The sequence below is a fragment of the Vicia villosa genome, linkage group LG2, assembly GCF_029867415.1.
Source record: "Vicia villosa cultivar HV-30 ecotype Madison, WI linkage group LG2, Vvil1.0, whole genome shotgun sequence".
Taxonomy (NCBI): domain Eukaryota; kingdom Viridiplantae; phylum Streptophyta; class Magnoliopsida; order Fabales; family Fabaceae; genus Vicia; species Vicia villosa.
Genome location: NC_081181.1, coordinates 200,239,278 through 200,260,088, shown reverse-complemented (window position 1 = coordinate 200,260,088; position 20,811 = coordinate 200,239,278). Strand labels below are relative to the sequence as shown.

Genomic DNA, 20,811 nt, shown 5'->3' with positions numbered 1-20,811 from the left:
ATTAATAAATATTAAAAATCACTTTATTTTCTTAAAAAAATTAATAACAATAAGTGAATTGAATGTAATTTTATTTTATTAATAAATTGGATTTGTTTAAAATTGAGAATAAACGATATTTAATGAAAAATAACATTTGTTAATAAGAAATATATTAAATTACGTAGTTTTAAGAAATAATAATAAAATTTCGTTATTTTTATTAATATTTTTTTGAAATTCCTGATTTCTAATATTTCTTAATAAAAGTATAATTTTTTAATTAAAAAATATGTATTTTTAATTTTAAGCAAATTTCAATATTTTTAAAAATAATATTATATTTTACTCACAACTAAATTATTATTATGTACTAATTATTCAATATTTTGTTTTGTATTTTTTTTTACATATTTTCAGGATTATTTTGAATTATATTTAATAATTAAACAATTTCATTATTTACATTAGATAACTTTTTTTAACTTCGAATAATGATTTTAAAAAAAAAAAAATATTTATAATCAAGTTTTTTTAACAAGCATGTTTTCTTTTTAAAAATGAAGAGTAATTTAATTGTTAGAAAAAGTAGGAGAGATCTTTTTAATTTTATGTGAAAAAACAAATTATAATTTGATAAAATAAAAAATTATTTATTATCGAAAATAGGAAGAAACTATTTTAACAAACAATCATGAGTCATTAAGTGGACATTTCTAATATATATACTAGAATTCATCGTATGATCTTTTTTAAGAAAAATTGAAATTATGTACTCAATATTGTCGCTGAGTTTTTAAATTATTATTTTTTACCAATTTATAAATTTTAAAATATTTTACAAAATAATTTTAAAAAAATATAATTGTTTTCCAAGGATATATATATATATATATATATATATATATATATATATATATATATATATATATATATATATATATATATATATATATATATATATATTATTTGGTATCATGTGTTAACCAAACCCATGATAGGATAAGTCTTACCATGTCTTTATCATATCTTATCATTACCCTGCTTGATATCATATCACATCTCTATCCTATTACCCTGTTTTCCACAAACCAAATGTCCTTCTTCATATGGAGGTTATTAGTGGATTGGTGTGATGGTTGTGAACAAGTTGATTGACTTTGCAAAGAAAACAAAAAAAAAAAAACTTGCTTCTCATATGGAGGTTATTAGTGGATTGGTGTGATAGTTGTGAACAAGTTGATTGGCTTTGCGAAGAAAAAAAAACTCGCTTCATTTTCAAGGTGGGTTTTAAGAAAGCATATGATTCAATTAGATGAAATTTTATGGATCATATGCTTTATTGGTAAATAGAGATCTTGGATGTGTGCTTATTTGTTTGATGAGGAATCTTGTAGTGTTGGTAAATGGTTGCCCGACCTAAGAGATTACAGTTCAAAGGGAATTGAAGCAAGGCGGTCCTTTTACCTGCATGTGGCGAGTGGGTTGTTTAGTAAAGTTGTGGAATCAGATATTTACTCTGACTTTATGGTATGCTATTTGAATCTAGTGGTTTCCCATCTTCAGTATGCAGATGACACTTTTTTTGAAATAAAAGAGTATATAATATATTTCAAAAAAACAATTACAACCAGGCGATCAAAAAGATCCTGCCCTTCCTAAAACATACTATAACATGAGCAAAGCAAGTTTGTTCCTATGTTTGGGTTTCATCCACCCTCTTTGAATTATCATATCAACTATATTCCTAGTAACACTATCAGTATTATCAACATTATCCCTATCAAATATATTGGTATTTCGGTATGTCCACAAACCATATACAGTTTCAGCAATTGAAATCTTAAGCATGTTTTGCATAAAACCCTTTCCTCGCGTATTACTAGTAAGCCATGTGATTTCCTCCAGCCAGTTACAAGGTATATGCATCACTTGGAGCCATTGAAGCACACTCTTCCAAACATCAGAGCAGATGACACTTTTATCATGGTTGATTCTTCAATTGAAAGTCTTGGACTAACTAAGACTATTTTTAGGGGTTTTTTAATTGCCTCGGGTCTTCGGGATAACTTTGAAAGACTAGTCTTATAACAACCAATGTGGATTTAGTTTTTTTGGATTTAGCTGGTGATTTTCTCTATTGTGAGTTAGAATTATGTATTGAAAGAACATCTATGTAAAGATTTTTTAAATCGTTTTGTTTAAAGCGACTTTTGTTATATTGTGATTGAATTACATTAAAAACAATGAAGTTATTAGTGATATCATGTATTATTTCACTTAGTTTAATTTATTAAGATTAAGGGTGGAATTAGGTCAGGCCGATAACAGCGGCCTACAGGCTAGCCTATATAGGCTCAGGCCAGGCCACACATTTTTTTTAAATAGAGAAGGCCTAGGCTTTTTTATAAGCCTATATAATTAAAAAGGATAGAACATTGTTTTCATAAGTTCTCTTGAACAAATAGTCTCACATAATTAATGTTAATAGGTAAGTTAAAATAAGTCAATACAAAATTTTTTTTAGTCTCTTTATTTTTTTAGTTAGTTAGTCTATTTAAACATTACTTTAAATGCTTATTTACATATGTCTAAAACAAATAGGTTTTTATGTAGGCTAACAGGCTAACGAAGCCTTTGAAAAGGTCAGGCTCAGACCTAAAAATAAGCCTACGACAGACTATAAGCCAGACTTAGGCTTCAGTGTTTTTGACAGGCCAAGCTCAGGCTTGACAAAGCCTAACTCGGGCCAGCCTATTTCCACCCTTAATTGAGATGCTTCCAAGCTCTTGTAGTATTGTGTTTTTCTTTTGCACTTCTTAAAATCCCTGATTTCATTTAAGTGACCTAAAACATTTTTGAAATTGTCTTTTAGGGGATAGCTCTACTCAACCCCTTATAGATCTCTTTGTGTCCATATTATCACCAACATTTCCTCCTTTGGAACCAGAGGAATGAGTATGATGCATGGGACGTCAAAGGCTTTGTGACTTCTAGACCTCTTTTGATTTCCTTTTTAGTTCAAGAAAGATTGTGTTATATGAGTCGCCTGCTGCATAATGTTATTCTTTTGATGTTACATTGTCTGGTAGACATTATCCAGCAGGTCATTGGCCCTTTACAAACCAAAATTAGTGTGCGAGATTTCAAAACTTGGAAGCATTTCTCATCATAACAATATAGGAAATATCGAAGGTCTAAATGAAGGTTCACTTATATGGTTGAAATGCTTCTTGATCTTCCAGAGGTTGGACATGATCTTGTGTTGGGGGGATGGATGAATGAATTGTCAAAACTTGATCATTCGTTCCTCGAGGAGGATGTGTAGGATTTCTATTAGCTTCAGTGATAAAAGTGGTTTATCATAGAACAGCGGGGCGAGTAGCTTTGGAAGTCGTCATCATTGACAGATCTGAGGAAAATGTGAGGACGAGAGTTTGAATCAGAGTGTGGGAGAAGTGATCATAAAATGGATATTTGTGCTTCGATCGAGTGAGATATGAATTTCTATAAAAAAAGATTCAGTTTAAACAAGAGAAGTTTGATTTTGGAAAATTCCAGGAACCAGAATTAGATTCCCACAAACGGCACCAATGTTTCATACCATAACTAGAGTTGATAAAAAATAATGGGTTCACATTTTATTATGGTTGTTCGAGACTTCTAATGCATGGAAAAGAAGGATGAATTATAAGGTTGACACTTCAATGCTCAGGTAATCAAGATAGTGAAAAGTGAAGTTTGAATGGAGAAGAATTTGAATATCTGAGAAATGGCATGTTATCCTCTTTAAATATGAGAATTTGTTAGAATATAAATGCGTGTGATGAGGCGTGAGATGCATTCAGTCGTCAGATCAATATAGACAACTAGGATAGGGCTTGCAAAATATATTACATGTTGGGTAGGGAAAAATATCCCACTTGTTTTGTGTCAAACATTGTCTTTCATCGTTATTGGGCTTTCACATATTTTGAATTTATAAGTGACCCAAAATATTATCAATTTTTAATTGTTCAAATAACATATAAGGTTATTTACAAGCAAGTATTTCCACATTTATTTTCAATGTATTTCTGCATTAATATTAGTTTACGTGTTAAGAATTGTTTCTTATAACAAAATAAAATTGAGTTGTTATGTAATATATTAGTTAATATGAATATCAAATAACAAGTCGCTTTGGCCGAGTGGTTAAGGCGTGTGCCTGCTAAGTACATGGGGTTTCCCCGCGAGAGTTCGAATCTCTCAGGCGACGATTATAGTTTTTCTTTTTTCTAAATGTTTATAATGTTGGAACCTAGTGAGGTTTCCTTAATTCTTGTTCAGAAACCACTTCAATCTTCTTTCTCACAAAACACACACTATTACTTGTGACACATGAACAAAAACAACATGACACTCTTTTCACCCAATTTCACCATTTCCAATAACACTGCAACGATATGGAACACAAATCAAAACACACCACAACCAAACATTGTTTCATCTCTCGACACATTTTGTTCCATCACTCTCAACAACAATTCCTTCAACACTGTCTATCAGCCAAAATATCAATATTTTCGTTGAGCCATTGAAACTTATATGAATGTGAATGCCTAGAGGCTTTCGATATAATTTTCTTGACCAGTCTAGTGTTAGCCACATTCGTCCAACTACCAATATTAATTATCTAAGAGCAAGTTTCTCAACTAACTAAGCATTTAGTATGAAAAAATATTATCTCTTTGAGATCCATCATTATCCTTTTACTCTGATACTATTAAGTGTTATTTAAAGTTTAGAGCATGTAGCTCTAACTATGAGAAGGTCTCCTTCAATGAGAATCATTTCACATTCACTCTCCTTGTCACTTGATGAAGATTAAGTGGTCACATATACATCTTTAATCTCATGGATTCGGTTATCAAAGAACCTAACTATTATAATATTTTCATCCTCTTTAAGGTTTGAATGAATTCTAAAAGTTTCAAAGTCCCTATAATATCCCTCCACACCCTTGGAACCTTGTTTAAACCTTTGGATTTTTTGATGTAGTTCATTTTGTTAATGAGATGATACATATTTCTTTCTCAAAATTACTTTTAATCCATCCCAATCATTAAGTTGTTTCACACTGCATCTTCTTCTCTCCTTGACATTTTGGTCGCACCAAATTAAAGCATACTCCTTAAACTCCAAGATAACCAACTTAACTATTCTTACTTCTCTAGTTTCATGATATTCAAACAACTGATCTATATTAAGCTCCAGATCGATATTTGCTTTCAGATAGTTTTTTCCATGAAAAGAATGAGACATAATCTTACCACCTCCATACATAAAATCATGTCTTTGATCCCTCCTCTAATTTTCATGATAATCTATGCGGTTTCTCTCATGATTCCTACAATATATTCTCTCATAACAAGCTTCATGGTTTCTCACATGTTCTCTTTGTCTTCAACTCACCTCAGATTCATGGTTATTCTCACATTCATTATAATATCTTACATACTCTCTATGCCACCTTCTCTCATCATGATATATATGTCTCACAATTAATTTCAAACTTATATTCATTTTGATAAGATATATCACGATGTGATCTCGCATCTCTTTGATTCACAAGCTCTTCTCTCAAGGTATTCATTTGACTATTCAACATTTTTGTAGGGTGTTTCATAAGAGAACCAGTTCTAAGGAAATACGAGTTTAGTTCATTTTCACTCATGATTTCAACAAAAAAAATTTAACAAGTTTCACAATGATCAAACAAATAACAAGATAAAAGTAATACAATAAAATAAAAATAAAGAACAATTTCCCTAAGTGTTTACACTACAAAAATGTATCACTAGTGTATATTACGCAATGGTGATTTTTTTTCTATAATATTTAATCGCACATTTTTTCCACTCTTAATGCAACTCTTTAAGCTCTTAAGGTAACCAAACAAATCTCAGTTAAGTTTGTGGGAAACCTCTAACAAATGTTACAAAATGCAAATGAAAATTATCATTCAAGAGACAAAATCACACACACACACACACACATATATATATATATATATATATATATATATATATATATATATATATATATATATATATATATATATATATATATTGATGATAAAAAAGGAATATGAATACGATTTTAAAGGGTAAGATTAATTTTAAAGTTATAAAGAAATTGAAAACAAGAGTATATGTGATTTTAACTTGAGCTTGTGTAAGATCTGCTTCAGGAGGTGAGTAGGAGATTGAGTAGTAAAAGATTAATTTGATACATGAAATAAAACACTGAGATTCACCGTAGCTATGGCTTATCTACGAAAATGATAAAGGCGCACCTCACGACATAACAATAAAGTATCAATTTCTTCAATTGAGATGGATTTAAATTTGTCGCACATCAACGAAATCGTTGATTTAAAATTTTGAGGAAAAATTTCAAAGATTACATCTAGATGCTACTAGAGAAAAGTTTATTCTCCAATTGCGTTGACCGAACCAATTTGACCTTAAATGTGTAAAAGGAATTATGATACTTGTCGAGACGAGTGTTGTGAAAATTAAATCGAAACTAACACAACTTCACTTACACACATTATAGAAAAAACACATGAATTTTGTTCTAAAGAATCCTATAACTTTTCTAACTAATGACTTGTCTAATGATTTGCTTAAACAGATCAATGTAAAATCAAAGTGAAAAGCATGCGATTCTCACAATAGTTCATACATAAAACAATAAGATACACATCAATTTCATTCAATCAGTGAATGAAAAACAATATTTATAACACTATTTAATTCAATTTAGGATAAACTCTTCACCCTAGAATATTGTTTGTGAGAGAGAAAGTATAAGAGAAAATAACTTAATACCAACTTGAATATTAAATAAACTTGAACTATACTTCAAACAACTCATGTTAGACAAGACCTCATGAATGTAGTAGAGCTCCCATGTGATTCATCATACCCTTCGATCCACATAAATTTCAAACTCAATTGCAATAAGGCAAGGAGCAAACAAAGAAAAAAAAAAAAGACTTTGACCCGTCCAAGATACCATTGACTTGAACACCAAAGCAAAAAAATAGAGAGAAAAAAAAAACTGTAATACTAGTCATTATTATTTCTTACATAAAAACCGTGTAATAATATTTTAAAAAAATAATTAAATTTGCACAAAAGTCCGAGGGAAAAGAAAAAAGTATTACAAGGTGGGAAGAAAAAACAGAAAATGGAATGCAGATACAGATACTAGTAAATAAAGAAAGGGATTCAATTCCAGCTCTGCGCTCGCTAGCCAGAGCTTTTTCAATTTTCGTCACTCCGTTTTCTCTCTCTAACAACCACTGTTTCTCTCTCTCCTCTCTCTCGCTCTAGATCAACAACCGTTGCAACAAACTCCAACTCTTCTCCGTTTCGCTTTGAATTTCGTAGCTGAAAGATCCATAACCATTCATTTCGGTGTTGGATCTGTAAAATCTACGATAATCTAATCGAGTTTTTTGGGATCTAAGTTGAAAAATCGTTGGATAGAAGGATCTAGAAGGAGAAGAAGAAGGCGATGGCGATGTCGGGGATGAGAGGACTCTCCGTGTTTATTAGCGACATCCGCAATTGCCAGAATAAAGAACAAGAGAGGCTTCGTGTTGATAAAGAGCTCGGCAATATTCGTACTCGTTTCAAAAACGAAAAGGTTCGGTTAGGGTTTTTGGCTTTGGTTTTAGCTGTTATTATACTTCAATTGTGGTTTTGTGTTGAGTTTAGTGATTGTTGAGCTTGAAATGAAATTGTTGCTAATTGGAAATTACTGGAGACCTAGAAAATTGAAAATCATGGAGCTGATTGATGTTGTTGTTGTTGTTGCGATTGATTTGTGAAATTTGGTGGAAGTAGGTTAGATTTTGAGCTTTTTTTTCTTTTTTCTTTTCGATTTGGCTTGGTTTTCGAATGAATATTACTTGAACTGTGTATGATTAGTTACACTTGAACAATAAATCGAGATAATTTGTGTACTAATGATTCTGTGGAAGAAGCGTCAATGTTAAGTTGTAGGCAGAAATTCCAGGGGGGTTTTAGAGGAAGTAAAATACATTGCAAGTAGCATAGTTTGGCTCTACTAGAAAACTTATTATGCTTATTAATTTTAACAGATTTGGTAGATTACAGTATAGATTGGAAGTAGTATGATTTTTGTTCTGGTTTAAATTTAAGTGATCATACTTTTATTGCCGCCACTAAGAATGCCGTGATAGCTGTACTATTGCACTAAAAGTAATAGTTTCTGTGAGGATCGACTTCAAATGTTTAGGGTCAGGTCTCGATGTTAATTGCTTTTTAGCCTCGTAGATGTTCTATTTCTTTTTTTTTTCAAATTTAGTTTGTTATGACTAGATCAAGTAATAAAGTGTAGTAGTCCAAATTGATTCCTGCGAGTTTCATAACTAATTAGCAAACTTCTCTTGGCCTTAATTTTATTTGGAAGAAATCAAAATACAAGCTGAATTTCAATCCTAAAAAGCTTGAAAGGAAATGTTCAAAATAATAATATCATGATAACATGTTAGGCAGTAAGCGTGCCATATTGAAGACACTTGCAATTCAATTTCACTCTTTCTTTGTAACTACTATTTTGAACGTTGAGTTATCTTAACTGATCAGTTGATCTGGAGATTCTCTTCATTAACTGATGTCAAATTCGCTGCATCAATCCCTTTTTGTTCCTAAAAAATGCTTAATTTCTTAGCTTTTATTTTAAGGTTAGACGTTATTTTATGGTCTCAAGAAGTCCCTCATAGGCCCTAACCGCTATTCTTAGAAAATTAATGATTATCGTATTATGTGGTTTTAAGTTATGCATAAATATTCCTATTTTACTATCTAGATAGATTTATAAATGGTCAATTCCTGAAAATAAATCAAGAACATTGATGAACATTCAATTGAATACAATGAAACTTACAGTTAAACCAATCGGGATCTAAATATATCTTCAGTCCAAACTACATCTTCACTCTAGCACAATATTCATTTCATCATAACTAATGGAAGTAGAAAATAAGATTTTAGCACTATACCCTACATGTATGTGTCTTATTATCTCTTCACACATTCTAGCTATTTTGTAATCTAAGCACAAGCTACTTTTCCGACGGATTCCTGTCAAACAATATTCGTATCTCAAAACCACCTTTCCTTTTTTCTAAATTAGGTCTAGGAGTCATGTACCTATGTTTCCTGATTTATTTTGGCCTTTATGTCCTTCTAGGCCTTTTACTCCATTTTTTTGCAAGGATAGGTTTGTTTGATTTTCTCCGTGGATGTATTTCATTGGATAAGACCGCAGACAGGAGTAAAATGCCTTAACTTCTCTTACTTTCAGTGTTGTCAAATCTCGGCTATGGCGGATTGCGGTGGCAAATTTTTTCAACAACCGCCATGGTGTTTTTTGGTGTCTTAAAATGGTGATTTTTTTCCCTCTGCCATGCCATCAGCAACTGATAACCCTTTTTTCTTTAAAATATCTCCAATATATATGAGTTTGGTAGCATAGTTCCAAATGCTACTGTTGGTTGTTCTTCTTGTTCTAGAGTGTTTAGTTGGTTAGAATTTGTTATGTTATAACTGAATACTCTAGAACAAGGGTAGCAAAAGTAGCACACGCGCGCGCACACACACGTTTATAGAATGTAACTAAAAACTACAGGATTAGTTTATCCAAAATCTGAAAATATCAACTGAGATAAAATAAATTCAATTGAAAATTCTAGTTATTAGAACCCAAAGATATGTGTAATCTCACAACAGACTCTTTCTTATTACCAGTATATCTATAGCTATTGGCATATATAGGATATAAGATGCAACAAATTTGTTAGTTTGAATCATGTTGTGACACACACACATATGACATATCCGTGTTTTCAAAATTGACGTTAGTGTGACTTTGAATACCATTTTGTTGTTATAGAAATTGGCGTGAGTGTGACTTTGAATACCATTTTGTTGTTATAGAAATTGGCGTGTGACTTTGAATACCATTTTGTTGTTAGTTGAAGACACATTTAGGGGTTTTATATTATATTTGTATCTTCACATTTATCTTCCTTTTCATTGGCAATTAAAAAATACATGTTTGTTTGATATCTGCTTCCATGGTTGCTTGCTGTTAAAGAAACTTAAATGTCCTAATATTGCCTCTAAGTTACCTTTTTTCTTGCTTTTCTGTTCTATCTTCAGGCTTTGACTCCATATGAGAAAAAGAAATATGTTTGGAAAATGCTTTACATATACATGCTTGGTTATGATGTGGATTTTGGCCACATGGAGGCTGTTTCTCTTATATCTGCCCCAAAGTATCCAGAAAAGCAGGTAAACTATTTTCCGTTATTGTACATTTTCATAATGATTTGTTGCTGTGTTGTGTGTGTGATTCTTGTGAACTGGCATTTCAGTTCGTTTACATGCTCACCCAGCATAGAAAATATATGGATTGAAAAGATGGTATTCTAATACTGTCATAAATGTCTGCAGGTCGGGTACATTGTAACATCAAGTTTGCTCAATGAAAATCACGACTTTCTCAGGTTGGCCATCAATACCGTGCGTAATGATATCATTGGTCGGAATGAAACCTTCCAGTGCCTAGCATTGACTATGGTATGGTAATTTGATAACCTGCCAACATATCCATAGCTTGTTCTTAAAGTTAATAATTTTGCAGTGCTTACTGTGTTTCTCATATCTTAATATACTAGCAAGAAGTTATACAGTAGGTTTCGTCATTTCTGGAGAACTTCCTCTTCACATTTTGACATCCTCTGCTTATGCGTGTGTCATGGCAATGCTTTTACTTGGAAATATGTATATAGTATTTAAACAACAAATATCCACACTCGATTTTTGTTTATTATCATCGTTCTAACATATGTGAATTAAATGTGTCACTGCAAAGGCATTATTCTATAACATTTGCAATCAAGAATTTCCAGACGTCCTGTTTATTTCCTTGGAAAATAAATATTTTCTGGTGAAATATTGTTGGGAAAACTGCATGCAAGTTCCTGATTTTATCAAATAAAAACACAAGTGTATTTGAAACAATTTACTTTTCTAGTAAATTCTCCATCTTTTCTTCTGTTCTGATTCAATAACACTCAAGGTTGTCAAAGAAAGTAGACTCTGGGGAGCTTAAGTATCTTTTGGCGAGAAGCACTACACAGTTCACTGAAGAAAGATGGCATATTTGAATAAGAAACCGATAAAAAGTTTGACTGCATCATAATTATTGTTTACTTATTGTGTAAATTAACTAGTTAATCTGACCCAAACATTCATAATAAAATAAAGTGCAAGTGTGCAACCTGGAAATGGTGCTGTAGAGTTCCCGCTATAATGGAGTATAAGGAAGGGTCGGATTCATTGTGAATCTTTTGTAGTTAGCCTTTTGCTTTGCATTTTCACTGTAAGAGGCTAATTCCATGAGTCAAAGCCGTGGGCTCTAGTCACTCGGCAGCAAACCAAAAGTTGTTCACTGTTTACTGTTAAGAGTCTTAAGGCCCACCATACAATGCTTAGGGTAGTGACTTAGCATCACAATCCACTGGTTTTGGTGACTGATTTTAGACTTAATATTTATTGAAGGTTCCAAAAGTAGTGGATTACCAAAACCATAAAGGGTTCCTGTGGCACCAAAGGTGTGTGCCTTAACCAGCAAGAGGTACTGACCTGTTCTGGACTTCTGGTGCCTTGCTTTAACCAACGAGGGGGGCATAAATTTTCACAGATTATTGAAACTCATTTTTTATCATCTAGTTTTGCCATATAAGCTGGACTAGTCATTTTAGTATCTTAGATAAACCGGATTCATTTGAGTCTTTTATTTCCATGTTTACCATATTGTAATAACATATACTGTGTATTTAAAACTCTATCGCCTTTATAAACTTAGAGTCACTTCTATATTGTGTCTTCTAATTTGTAGGTTGGAAATATTGGTGGCCGAGAATTTGCTGAGTCCTTAGCTCCTGATGTACAGAAGTTGCTGGTAAGAAATTATCTGTTATTATTGAATAGGCGGCATGATTGGAAAATATTGATCCTAACTGCATTTTTGTCATCTAGTTATCTAGCAGCTGCAGGCCCCTTGTGAGAAAAAAAGCTGCATTGTGTTTGCTGCGACTGTACAGGAAAAATCCCGATGTTGTCAATGTAGATGGATGGTAAATGTGAATGTAATTTTGCTGATAATATACTTCTTTCTTCACTGTTCTCCAAATATATATCTTATTAGTCCCCTCATACATTAATTTTAAGGGCGGATCGAATGGCTCAACTTTTGGATGAACGAGACCTTGGTGTTTTAACATCTTCTATGAGTCTTCTTGTTGCATTAGTATCAAACCAACATGAGGCATATTGGAGTTGTCTTCCTAAGTGTGTCAAAACTTTAGAGCGGCTTGCTAGGAACCAGGATATCCCACAAGAATACACCTATTATGGTATCCCATCTCCATGGCTTCAGGTTTGTAAAATTTTCTTTTTATGAAAAAATATATCTTGGGGCATTGATTTTACAAAGATTTTCAATTGCTATGCTTGCCTTTATTGAGAACTAAAGGTGTCAAACAAAGTTTTTCATCTCATCTTTAATACTCGACAATTTTTGCCGAATGTAGGTCAAAACTATGAGAGCTCTCCAGTATTTTCCTACCATTGAAGATCCAAATACCAGAAGATCATTGTTTGAGGTTTGTAGTACCTCAATGATGCATCCAAATTTTTTATTTAGGTAATGTCTTTTAGTGAGCCTTGTGAATTATTTCAGGTCTTACAAAGGATACTGATGGGAACCGATGTTGTGAAAAATGTAAACAAAAACAATGCTTCCCATGCTGTTCTTTTTGAAGCCCTTGCTCTGGTATGTTCATTGCACTTTTTGAAAACAAATACAATTTGCTCATTTTTTGTAATCTTCTTATAGATGACATTGATGTGTAAATAATTGCTAATCCTTTGGTTATGAATTTGTTGGTCTAAAAACGAGCTAAAACCCCAACAGAGGAGGGGAGAACTTTATACTATGGTGCTCTGGCATGTTTTTTCTCCCCTTGGTTCTATTTCTGTTTAGTATATTTAATTCTGTTAAATGGTTAATGATTCATATACATTAATTTTGTTATTTATTGATTTATTTATTTATATTTTCACACTTGACTGCTTGCACAGTTGCAGTTATGGATCTAACCAAGTAGATTAAATGATTTATGTAGGGCTGTCCCTTATACCATTGTTCACACATTAAAGCACATAATACACTTAAAACCAAAGAGTTGATAACAGGGGGTGAAATCCCTTCTCTTTCCCTCTTCCATATTTTACTTGGATATATTTGTTTCTGTACTTTGCTATGCACAGCCATGTAGGGATGCTTACAGTGTTCATTTTGGTGGTTTTGTTGTTCTTACCTTAGTTACTTGTACATGCTACTGAGGTTGATATTGGAGATGTTTTAGTTATACTTTCTGTTGTAATTGCTCTGTTCAGGTAATGCATCTTGATGCTGAAAAGGAGATGATGTCTCAATGTGTCGCCCTTCTTGGAAAATTTATTGCTGTCCGGGAACCAAATATTCGTTATCTTGGCTTGGTATGTTGGGGGAACATTTGATTTATTTATATTTGTTTACGGTGTTTTTTTCCTTTCCTTTTTTCCTTGTTTGTATGGAGTAGCAAGGAATCTATGATCATGACCAATATTATGCTGTAGATCTCATTGTTTAAGAGATTAGAAGGTTTGGTAGTTGTTATTATCATAACACTGTGTCCAGTTCGTGATATATTTTATTGCGGTGCAGGAGAATATGACTAGAATGTTGATGGTTACAGATGTGCAAGATATCATAAAAAGACATCAAGCCCAAATTATTACCTCATTGAAGGATCCTGACATCAGGTTACATGTGTTTATATGTTGAAATCATTGATCTTGTATGTGTCATCACTGAATTTTTTGCTTGTCAAATCTAGCCTATCACAGAATCTATCAGTAACATGGTTTACATGTATGTATAAGCTTGTGGTAATATGTATAAGCTTGTGGTAATATTAAGGATAAGATGCCCATTCATGAAAGTTTTCACTTTTTATTAAATTTAATATTTTCAATTGCATTGATATACACAGTATTCGGAGGCGTGCTCTAGATTTGCTTTATGGCATGTGTGATGTTACAAATGCAAAGGATATAGTTGAAGAAATACTGCAGGTATGGAGCTAGATCCATATGGACTTATTCATGCAATTTAGAGATCTTATTGTAAACCCTTTTTCTCCCCAGCCTCGTAGAACAAACGAAATGTAAGAAAATAAATGTACTATTTCATGTAAACCCGAAAGTGATTACTTTGCAATTCCAACTGTTTTGTAGTATCTCAGCACTGCAGAGTTTGCAATGCGTGAAGAATTGTCACTTAAAGCGGCTATTCTAGCTGAGAAGTTTGCACCAGATCTTTCGTGGTAATTCATTCGAGCCTATCATACGAATCCAATAGTCAATTTATACTGTAGCAAGTAATCATCATTTGATACTTTTGAGAAATAGTTTTAGACCGTGTCATTGTCTACTCTGTGTAACTGCTTAGCTGCTCATATAGAAGGTTACATTACATACATGTTATATAGCCTTTAATGAATTTTTCACTTAAGAAGGTAGGCCTGAAAAAAACTCAATATACACCTCAAAATACTAAACAAAATCAATAACTTATCGCACCTTTGGGGTATGTTTTTTCTCAATCGAGGAGAAAGGAGGGGAGGGATTTAATTAGATGTTTTGCTTTGTTGAAATAAGAGGAGGCGAGATAACCCCTTTTAGTTTGGTTTGCAAGGGAAGGGGTAAATTTTAATGGAGGCAATGTACCAATTTACTTCCATCTGTATAATTTATGTTACATTGTGTAAGGAACTTTTGATATTTTTCAAAAATCAAAATAAAGTTGTGGGAGTTTGTAATTCCTCTTTTAACATTTTTGGGATCTGCTGCCATCTGAATTGATAACATCAATATCTATATCACGCCATCCTTTTTTAATAGGTATGTAGACGTGATTCTTCAATTAATTGACAAGGCCGGGGATTTTGTTAGTGATGACATCTGGTTTCGAGTGGTACAGTTTGTTACAAACAACGAAGACCTACAGGTGAGTCTGAAACTTGAACTGACAGTTGCTGCTTCCTAGTTGTCATATCACTCACAGGGCATGTTATGTCTTTAATCAGCCTTATGCTGCAGCAAAAGCTCGAGAGTATCTTGACAAACCTGCCATACATGAGACAATGGTTAAGGTTTGTGTTTTCACTAGCATGCTGAAATTCACCAAGTTCTAATAGTGTATATATAGTATTTACCTGTTTTACGTGCCACTCACCGACTATGTATTCAAAAATGTAAAATTTGTATTAAATAGCTATCGCGATATCTTTGTTATAGGGGGCAATTTAATTTAAAACTTCGATATTTTCTTAGGAACTAGGAAGTATACAGAATGTCAATTTCTATTTTAATCCATGACTTTATGTTAATTCGTAGTGACTAAATAATGTGTTGCTTGAACTTCAATAAGTTGCTGTGAAATAGCAAAAGCTCCAAATTTTTGTCAGTGTTTTGTTTTAAAATATAATTTTGTATCTGAACATTTCAACAGGTCAGTGCATATTTACTTGGGGAATTTGGACACCTTCTGGGGAGACGGCCTGGGTGCAGCCCAAAGGAGCTATTTAACATCATACATGAAAAGCTTCCTACTGTATCGTAAGGGGAACAAACCTTATTTCTCGTTTTTCTAGTTCAAATGAATTCCATTGATGCCTTACAACACATACTTTATTTTCAGGATTGCTACTATATCTATACTTCTGTCAACATACGCTAAAATTCTGATGCACTGTCAACCACCAGACCTTGAACTGCAAAATCAGATATGGGCGATATTTAAAAAGTGAGAGATGTTCACTTTTTCTTTGTGACTGTTTTGTTGTTTTTATAATGCCATAAGTTTTTCTAAGCCATTCTCATCCTTTTAGATATGAAAGCTCAATTGAAGTTGAAATTCAACAACGGGCAGTTGAATACTTTGCATTGAGTAGAAAGGGGGCAGCCTTAATGGATATATTGGCTGAAATGCCTAAATTCCCTGAGAGACAGGTACTTTTGCAATACTAATTCGGAGGCACTTTGTTTGAAGTTTCTACAATCACTTGAGTAACCAATGACATAAAAATCACGAATTTAATCTTTGAATTCAGTCTGCGTTAATTAAAAAGGCCGAAGATACTGAAGTTGATACTGCAGAAACAAGTGCCATTAAGTTGCGTGCTCAGCAACAATCTCAAGCATCAAATGCTTTGGTTGTAACGGACCAAAGTCAAGCTAATGGAGCTCCTCCGCATGTCGGTCAACTCAGTCTTGTAAAGATGCCCATCACGAGCAGTAATGTGGTTAGTTCGTACCTTTTATTTTTATGAGTTTATTTTGGTTAGCATCAATTGTTTACAGCGTCCTCCGTTTTAGCCATAAAACAGCTCCTCCTTTTACTTCTTAGTTTGCTACTGACTTCATCTGTACACAGGATGATATTTCAGCAGATGAAAGATTATCCCAGGATAATGGGACTTCAAATAACATAGATTCTCAACAACCGTCTGCAGATCTTCTTGGTGATCTATTGGGTCCTTTGGCTATTGAAGGCCCTCCTAGTAGCAGTGGCCACCCTCAGCCAAGCTCAAATCCAGGAATAGAAGGGTCTGCAGTCGATGCCACAGCCATAGTCCCTGCTGGACAAGATGCCAGTTCTGTGCAGGTATTTTAGTTGACTATTATCAAATAATGTAGTTTTCTGCCTAAACAGACATGCTTACTGAATTCTACCAATGAAATTCCATTTGAAGATTATTTACTTTACAACTTTTCACATTTTATGATTGGTAGTAGACTCCATTTTCCATTTTTCAACATTAAAGAATATTACTGCAAACATTTATGGGCATTGGAGCATAATTTGCACCCTTTGCATGTGCAGCCAATTGGAAATATTGCTGAAAGATTTCAGGCTTTGTGCGTGAAGGATAGTGGTGTTCTATATGAGGATCCTTATATTCAGGTTTTTTCTTCATTTCTTTTTTAATAATGGTCCTCTTATATTTTTGTTTAAATTTTCTGTAGCTTGTAAGGTCATGCATTTGTGATTGTGGTAATTAAAGTTTCATTCATTCTTGTGTTCTTAATTTTTTATTTATGTAAATGTACAGATTGGCATTAAAGCAGAATGGAGAGCTCATCAAGGTCATCTTGTTCTTTTCTTGGGGAACAAGAATACTTCTCCTCTTATAGCTGTTCAAGCTTTAATATTGCCTCCCATCCATTTGAAGATGGAGCTCTCTCTAGTACCAGATACTATACCTCCCCGGGCACAAGTGAGAATAAATTTTTACAATCATGTGTTGCTTTCGAATACTGTTAGTTTTGTTTACATTTCCCCTCTTTTGATTGCTTAGGTACAATGTCCACTTGAGATCATTAATCTTCACCCAAGCAGGGATGTTGCTGTTATTGACTTCTCGTACAAGTTTGGTAACGATATGGTACATAATTAAACTCGTACATTATATTCCTAATTTTAAATCCAGTCTCCCCCTATGTAGTTCAACTCATGATAGAGTTGATCGTGTACTTCTGCAGCTAGTCAGAAAACAAATGCAGGCTAGCCATTTTTGTAATACATTTAGTTGTATAAATGTGAATAATGAGATGTGTCTCGGAAAAAGGAAAGCATGCGGAGCCCAAGTCTTTATTTTGGTTGATTTAAAAAAAAATGAAGGCATGCTTTACCAAAATTGTGATATAGCTCAGTTTTTAATATTTAGGCAATATGTTATTGTATATCTATAAGTTCCTTGCCATCCCGAAATTGAATTGAAAAAATATGTGAAGTTACATGGAAGTCTTGACATGCTACAATCACAAAATTTTAATTAATGTGCATTCATCTGTGTTGTTTTCCATAGGTCAATGTCAAGCTTCGCCTACCAGCTGTCCTAAATAAGTTTCTTCAGCCTATAACTATATCTCCAGAAGAATTTTTCCCGCAGTGGAGATCGCTTCCTGGACCACCTTTGAAGCTTCAAGAAGTTGTATGTATTCTGCTTTATGTACATGTGAAGCTTGTATACTTGCCGATTTGGTTATGGATATCTTGAAAATGTAGATTTTATTGTGGTTTCTTCGGGTCATGCAGTGATAGGTACTTCTTTCCTGTTGGTTTTGCAGGTTAGAGGTGTTAGACCACTTCCACTGCTTGAAATGGCAAACTTATTCAACAGTTTCCATTTGATAGTTTGCCCAGGGCTTGTACGTGATTGAAGTCCCTCTTCATAAAACTTACTCTTTTATATATTTTCCCAAATCAACCTGTACTAACTTGCTTTGGCTTATATATCTTCTTTAGGATCCCAATCCAAACAATATTGTTGCAAGTACCACATTTTATTCAGAAAGTACAAGGGCAATGCTCTGTTTGGTAAGTATATTTGTCAAAACCGTATATATGGCACTGCATTCTTCCCTAGAACTGTATTCCTAAATTATCTGATGTGAAAAAGAAAGGAAATGGAGGCAGCATTTTTTTTAACAAGGAAACATCATTTTTTTTACCTTCTTCAGTATCACATTACCGTGTATGTATTGGTTTTTCATAAAGAACCTCCATGTGCAACAAAGCCTGCATAGCTGCTTACTTCTCTACCAAGAATAGTAGAAGCATTGGGAGTTCAGGGTTGCTGTTTTATTTTAGACTGTCGTTTTTAGATCCTGGTTGTATTATTAGGCTTTTCTGACTGTCTTTCATAATTAAATTAAGTTGATAACCTTTGTTGAAATTTAAGGGAAGTGCTGTCTTAATATTTTACGTAAATGATGTGCAGGCAAGAGTTGAAACAGATCCGGCAGATAGAACCCAGCTACGAATGACAGTTGCTTCAGGGGACCCAACACTAACATTTGAGTATGTGATTTAAGTTTTCTGCTTGCAGGATATTATCAATATACTCTACAGCTTTTACAGATCATTTCGACATTTATTTGCAGGCTGAAGGAGTTCATCAAGGAACAATTCGTCAGTATCCCTCTAGCATCCCGTGTACCGCCAACGCAAGCAGCTCCAATGTCTCCGGTGGCACAACCAGCTAGTGCTCCTCCTCCTGCAGCATCGGACGATCCCGGGGCACTCCTTGCTGCTCTTCTATGACAATATAGAGGGTGTTCATTAGTCATTAATTACACACTTGTAAACGTGATCTATGCAGCCCAACTCACCCATGTGTCCTTGAAGCTATAGTGGGGTGGTTAAACGAAATCATGAGCAAGGGCTGGCGGAGTTAAGGGTGAGCTTGTTTGCCAGCTGAGTGTTCCAATTAGGATTTATGGGTTGGTGGGCATTTTTGAGATTCTTTCTGCACAAAGTGATTGTATTTTAAGCCAGATTTTATATATTTGGGCGAGGGTTTTCAGTTTTCCCATATTTCCCCCCTCCCAGTTTTACTGGATTGTTTGTGGTGGTGCACCTCGTAGCATGTAAGATATTGCCTTTGGTAGAACCAATTGTAATAGTTTGGAATTGTTGTTCTCAAATTATAGTTGCAATAATAGCTCGTGGAGTAAGCATTTTAATTTCAAATGCTTTGCTTTAGGGAAGTTGAATGAAAATTTTATTACCCTGACAATTTAATTTGATCATTTAATGCAATACTACTCTTAAAAGCAAACAATTTATTAGTTTATCTAAACAATACCTAAATCTCAAAGAGTAAACGTGATCTTGGACGCGAATGCAAGCAAAAATAATATACATAACATCTCAATGTGAATCTCTTTACACAGGTGCCTATGTTTAGTGTCAAAAATATTATCTCCAATAGAAAAATATATGAAAAAACAAATACTAGACATTCTAGATGCCTTTCTGGAGGAGGCACTGCCGGCACTACATTACAAGAGGCAGTATGAACAAGGGGGCACAAGTGACATACACTGGTGTGTTATTTCATATTAGGGGCACAAGTCTGACATACACTGGTGTGTGTCATTTCATATTATTTGATAAGTGCATGGTATTATTTGAAAAGTGCATGGTTTAATTTATATAAAAGGGTTGGTATTATTTGATAAGTGCATGGTATTATTTGATAAGTGCATGTTTTATTTATATAAAAGGGTGCCCCTGTTTGTGAGATAAGCAATTTCTTGAATTTATGATAGTTGTACTTATTAAAAAAACACAATAAGGGGTGCCCCAGTTTGTGTAGAGTTGTATGAGTATTTAGAATTTGTGGTGTGATGCGAGCCCGTTCACGTAAGGGTGTTCTAGAACTTCTATGTATGTATTTTTGAGAGAATTTCCATGATCTCTCGCCTGATATTAATGTATCTGGTTCTTTGTTGAGTTTTCATGGGATACCTCTGTTGAAGCCCAAAAAAATATCTCAACACAAAGTCCCTCAAGCACGAGGCCATGGAAAGGGTAAAGTAATTGTACCCATGCATAAGGTAAAGGCGGGTTTTTCGAGCGAGACTTAGATAGTCGAGTCCCTCAGATAAAATTTCGTAGAGGCGAGTATCTTAAGCGAGACTAAAACAATCGAGTTTCTCAGGTGAGACTTTATAAAGATGAATTTTTCCAACTCTTAGGCATTTTCTTTTGTACTATTTATTTCATTTCCCTGTTAGAGGGGTCATGTAACATCTCCCTTCAATATATTTATTAAAGACAATGTTCAGA

General features: G+C 33.6%; 1 protein-coding gene and 1 non-coding gene across 2 annotated transcripts; both read left to right on the top strand.

The window, feature by feature from the left end:
* Positions 1–4,155: 4,155 nt before the first annotated feature.
* TRNAS-GCU (transfer RNA serine (anticodon GCU)) lies at positions 4,156–4,237 on the top strand. The gene has a single exon. It is a non-coding gene; the product is annotated as a tRNA-Ser (tRNA).
* A 2,953-nt stretch (positions 4,238–7,190) lies between these two features.
* On the top strand, positions 7,191–19,710 carry LOC131653574 (AP-2 complex subunit alpha-1-like). The gene is made up of 27 exons (XM_058923760.1): positions 7,191–7,677; positions 10,221–10,352; positions 10,515–10,640; positions 11,965–12,027; positions 12,105–12,202; positions 12,297–12,504; positions 12,659–12,730; positions 12,808–12,900; positions 13,527–13,628; positions 13,837–13,934; positions 14,165–14,246; positions 14,409–14,497; positions 15,075–15,180; positions 15,260–15,325; positions 15,685–15,791; positions 15,874–15,978; positions 16,064–16,184; positions 16,286–16,477; positions 16,609–16,839; positions 17,059–17,139; positions 17,288–17,452; positions 17,534–17,620; positions 18,044–18,169; positions 18,306–18,386; positions 18,484–18,555; positions 18,959–19,038; positions 19,122–19,710. Exons 1-27 carry the CDS (start codon positions 7,546–7,548, stop codon positions 19,279–19,281), a joined length of 3,075 nt encoding a protein of 1,024 aa, XP_058779743.1. The 5' UTR covers positions 7,191–7,545; the 3' UTR covers positions 19,282–19,710.
* Positions 19,711–20,811: the final 1,101 nt, after the last annotated feature.

Bases quoted from the DNA above. Each gene is read 5' to 3' on its own strand.
- LOC131653574 (XM_058923760.1), top strand. From the start codon at position 7,546: ATGGCGATGTCGGGGATGAGAGGACTCTCCGTGTTTATTAGCGACATC. The intron at 18,170-18,305 runs GTATGTATTCTG...TTGGTTTTGCAG, and splicing joins CTTTGAAGCTTCAAGAAGTT to GTTAGAGGTGTTAGACCACT. The intron at 19,039-19,121 runs GTATGTGATTTA...ATTTATTTGCAG, and splicing joins GACCCAACACTAACATTTGA to GCTGAAGGAGTTCATCAAGG.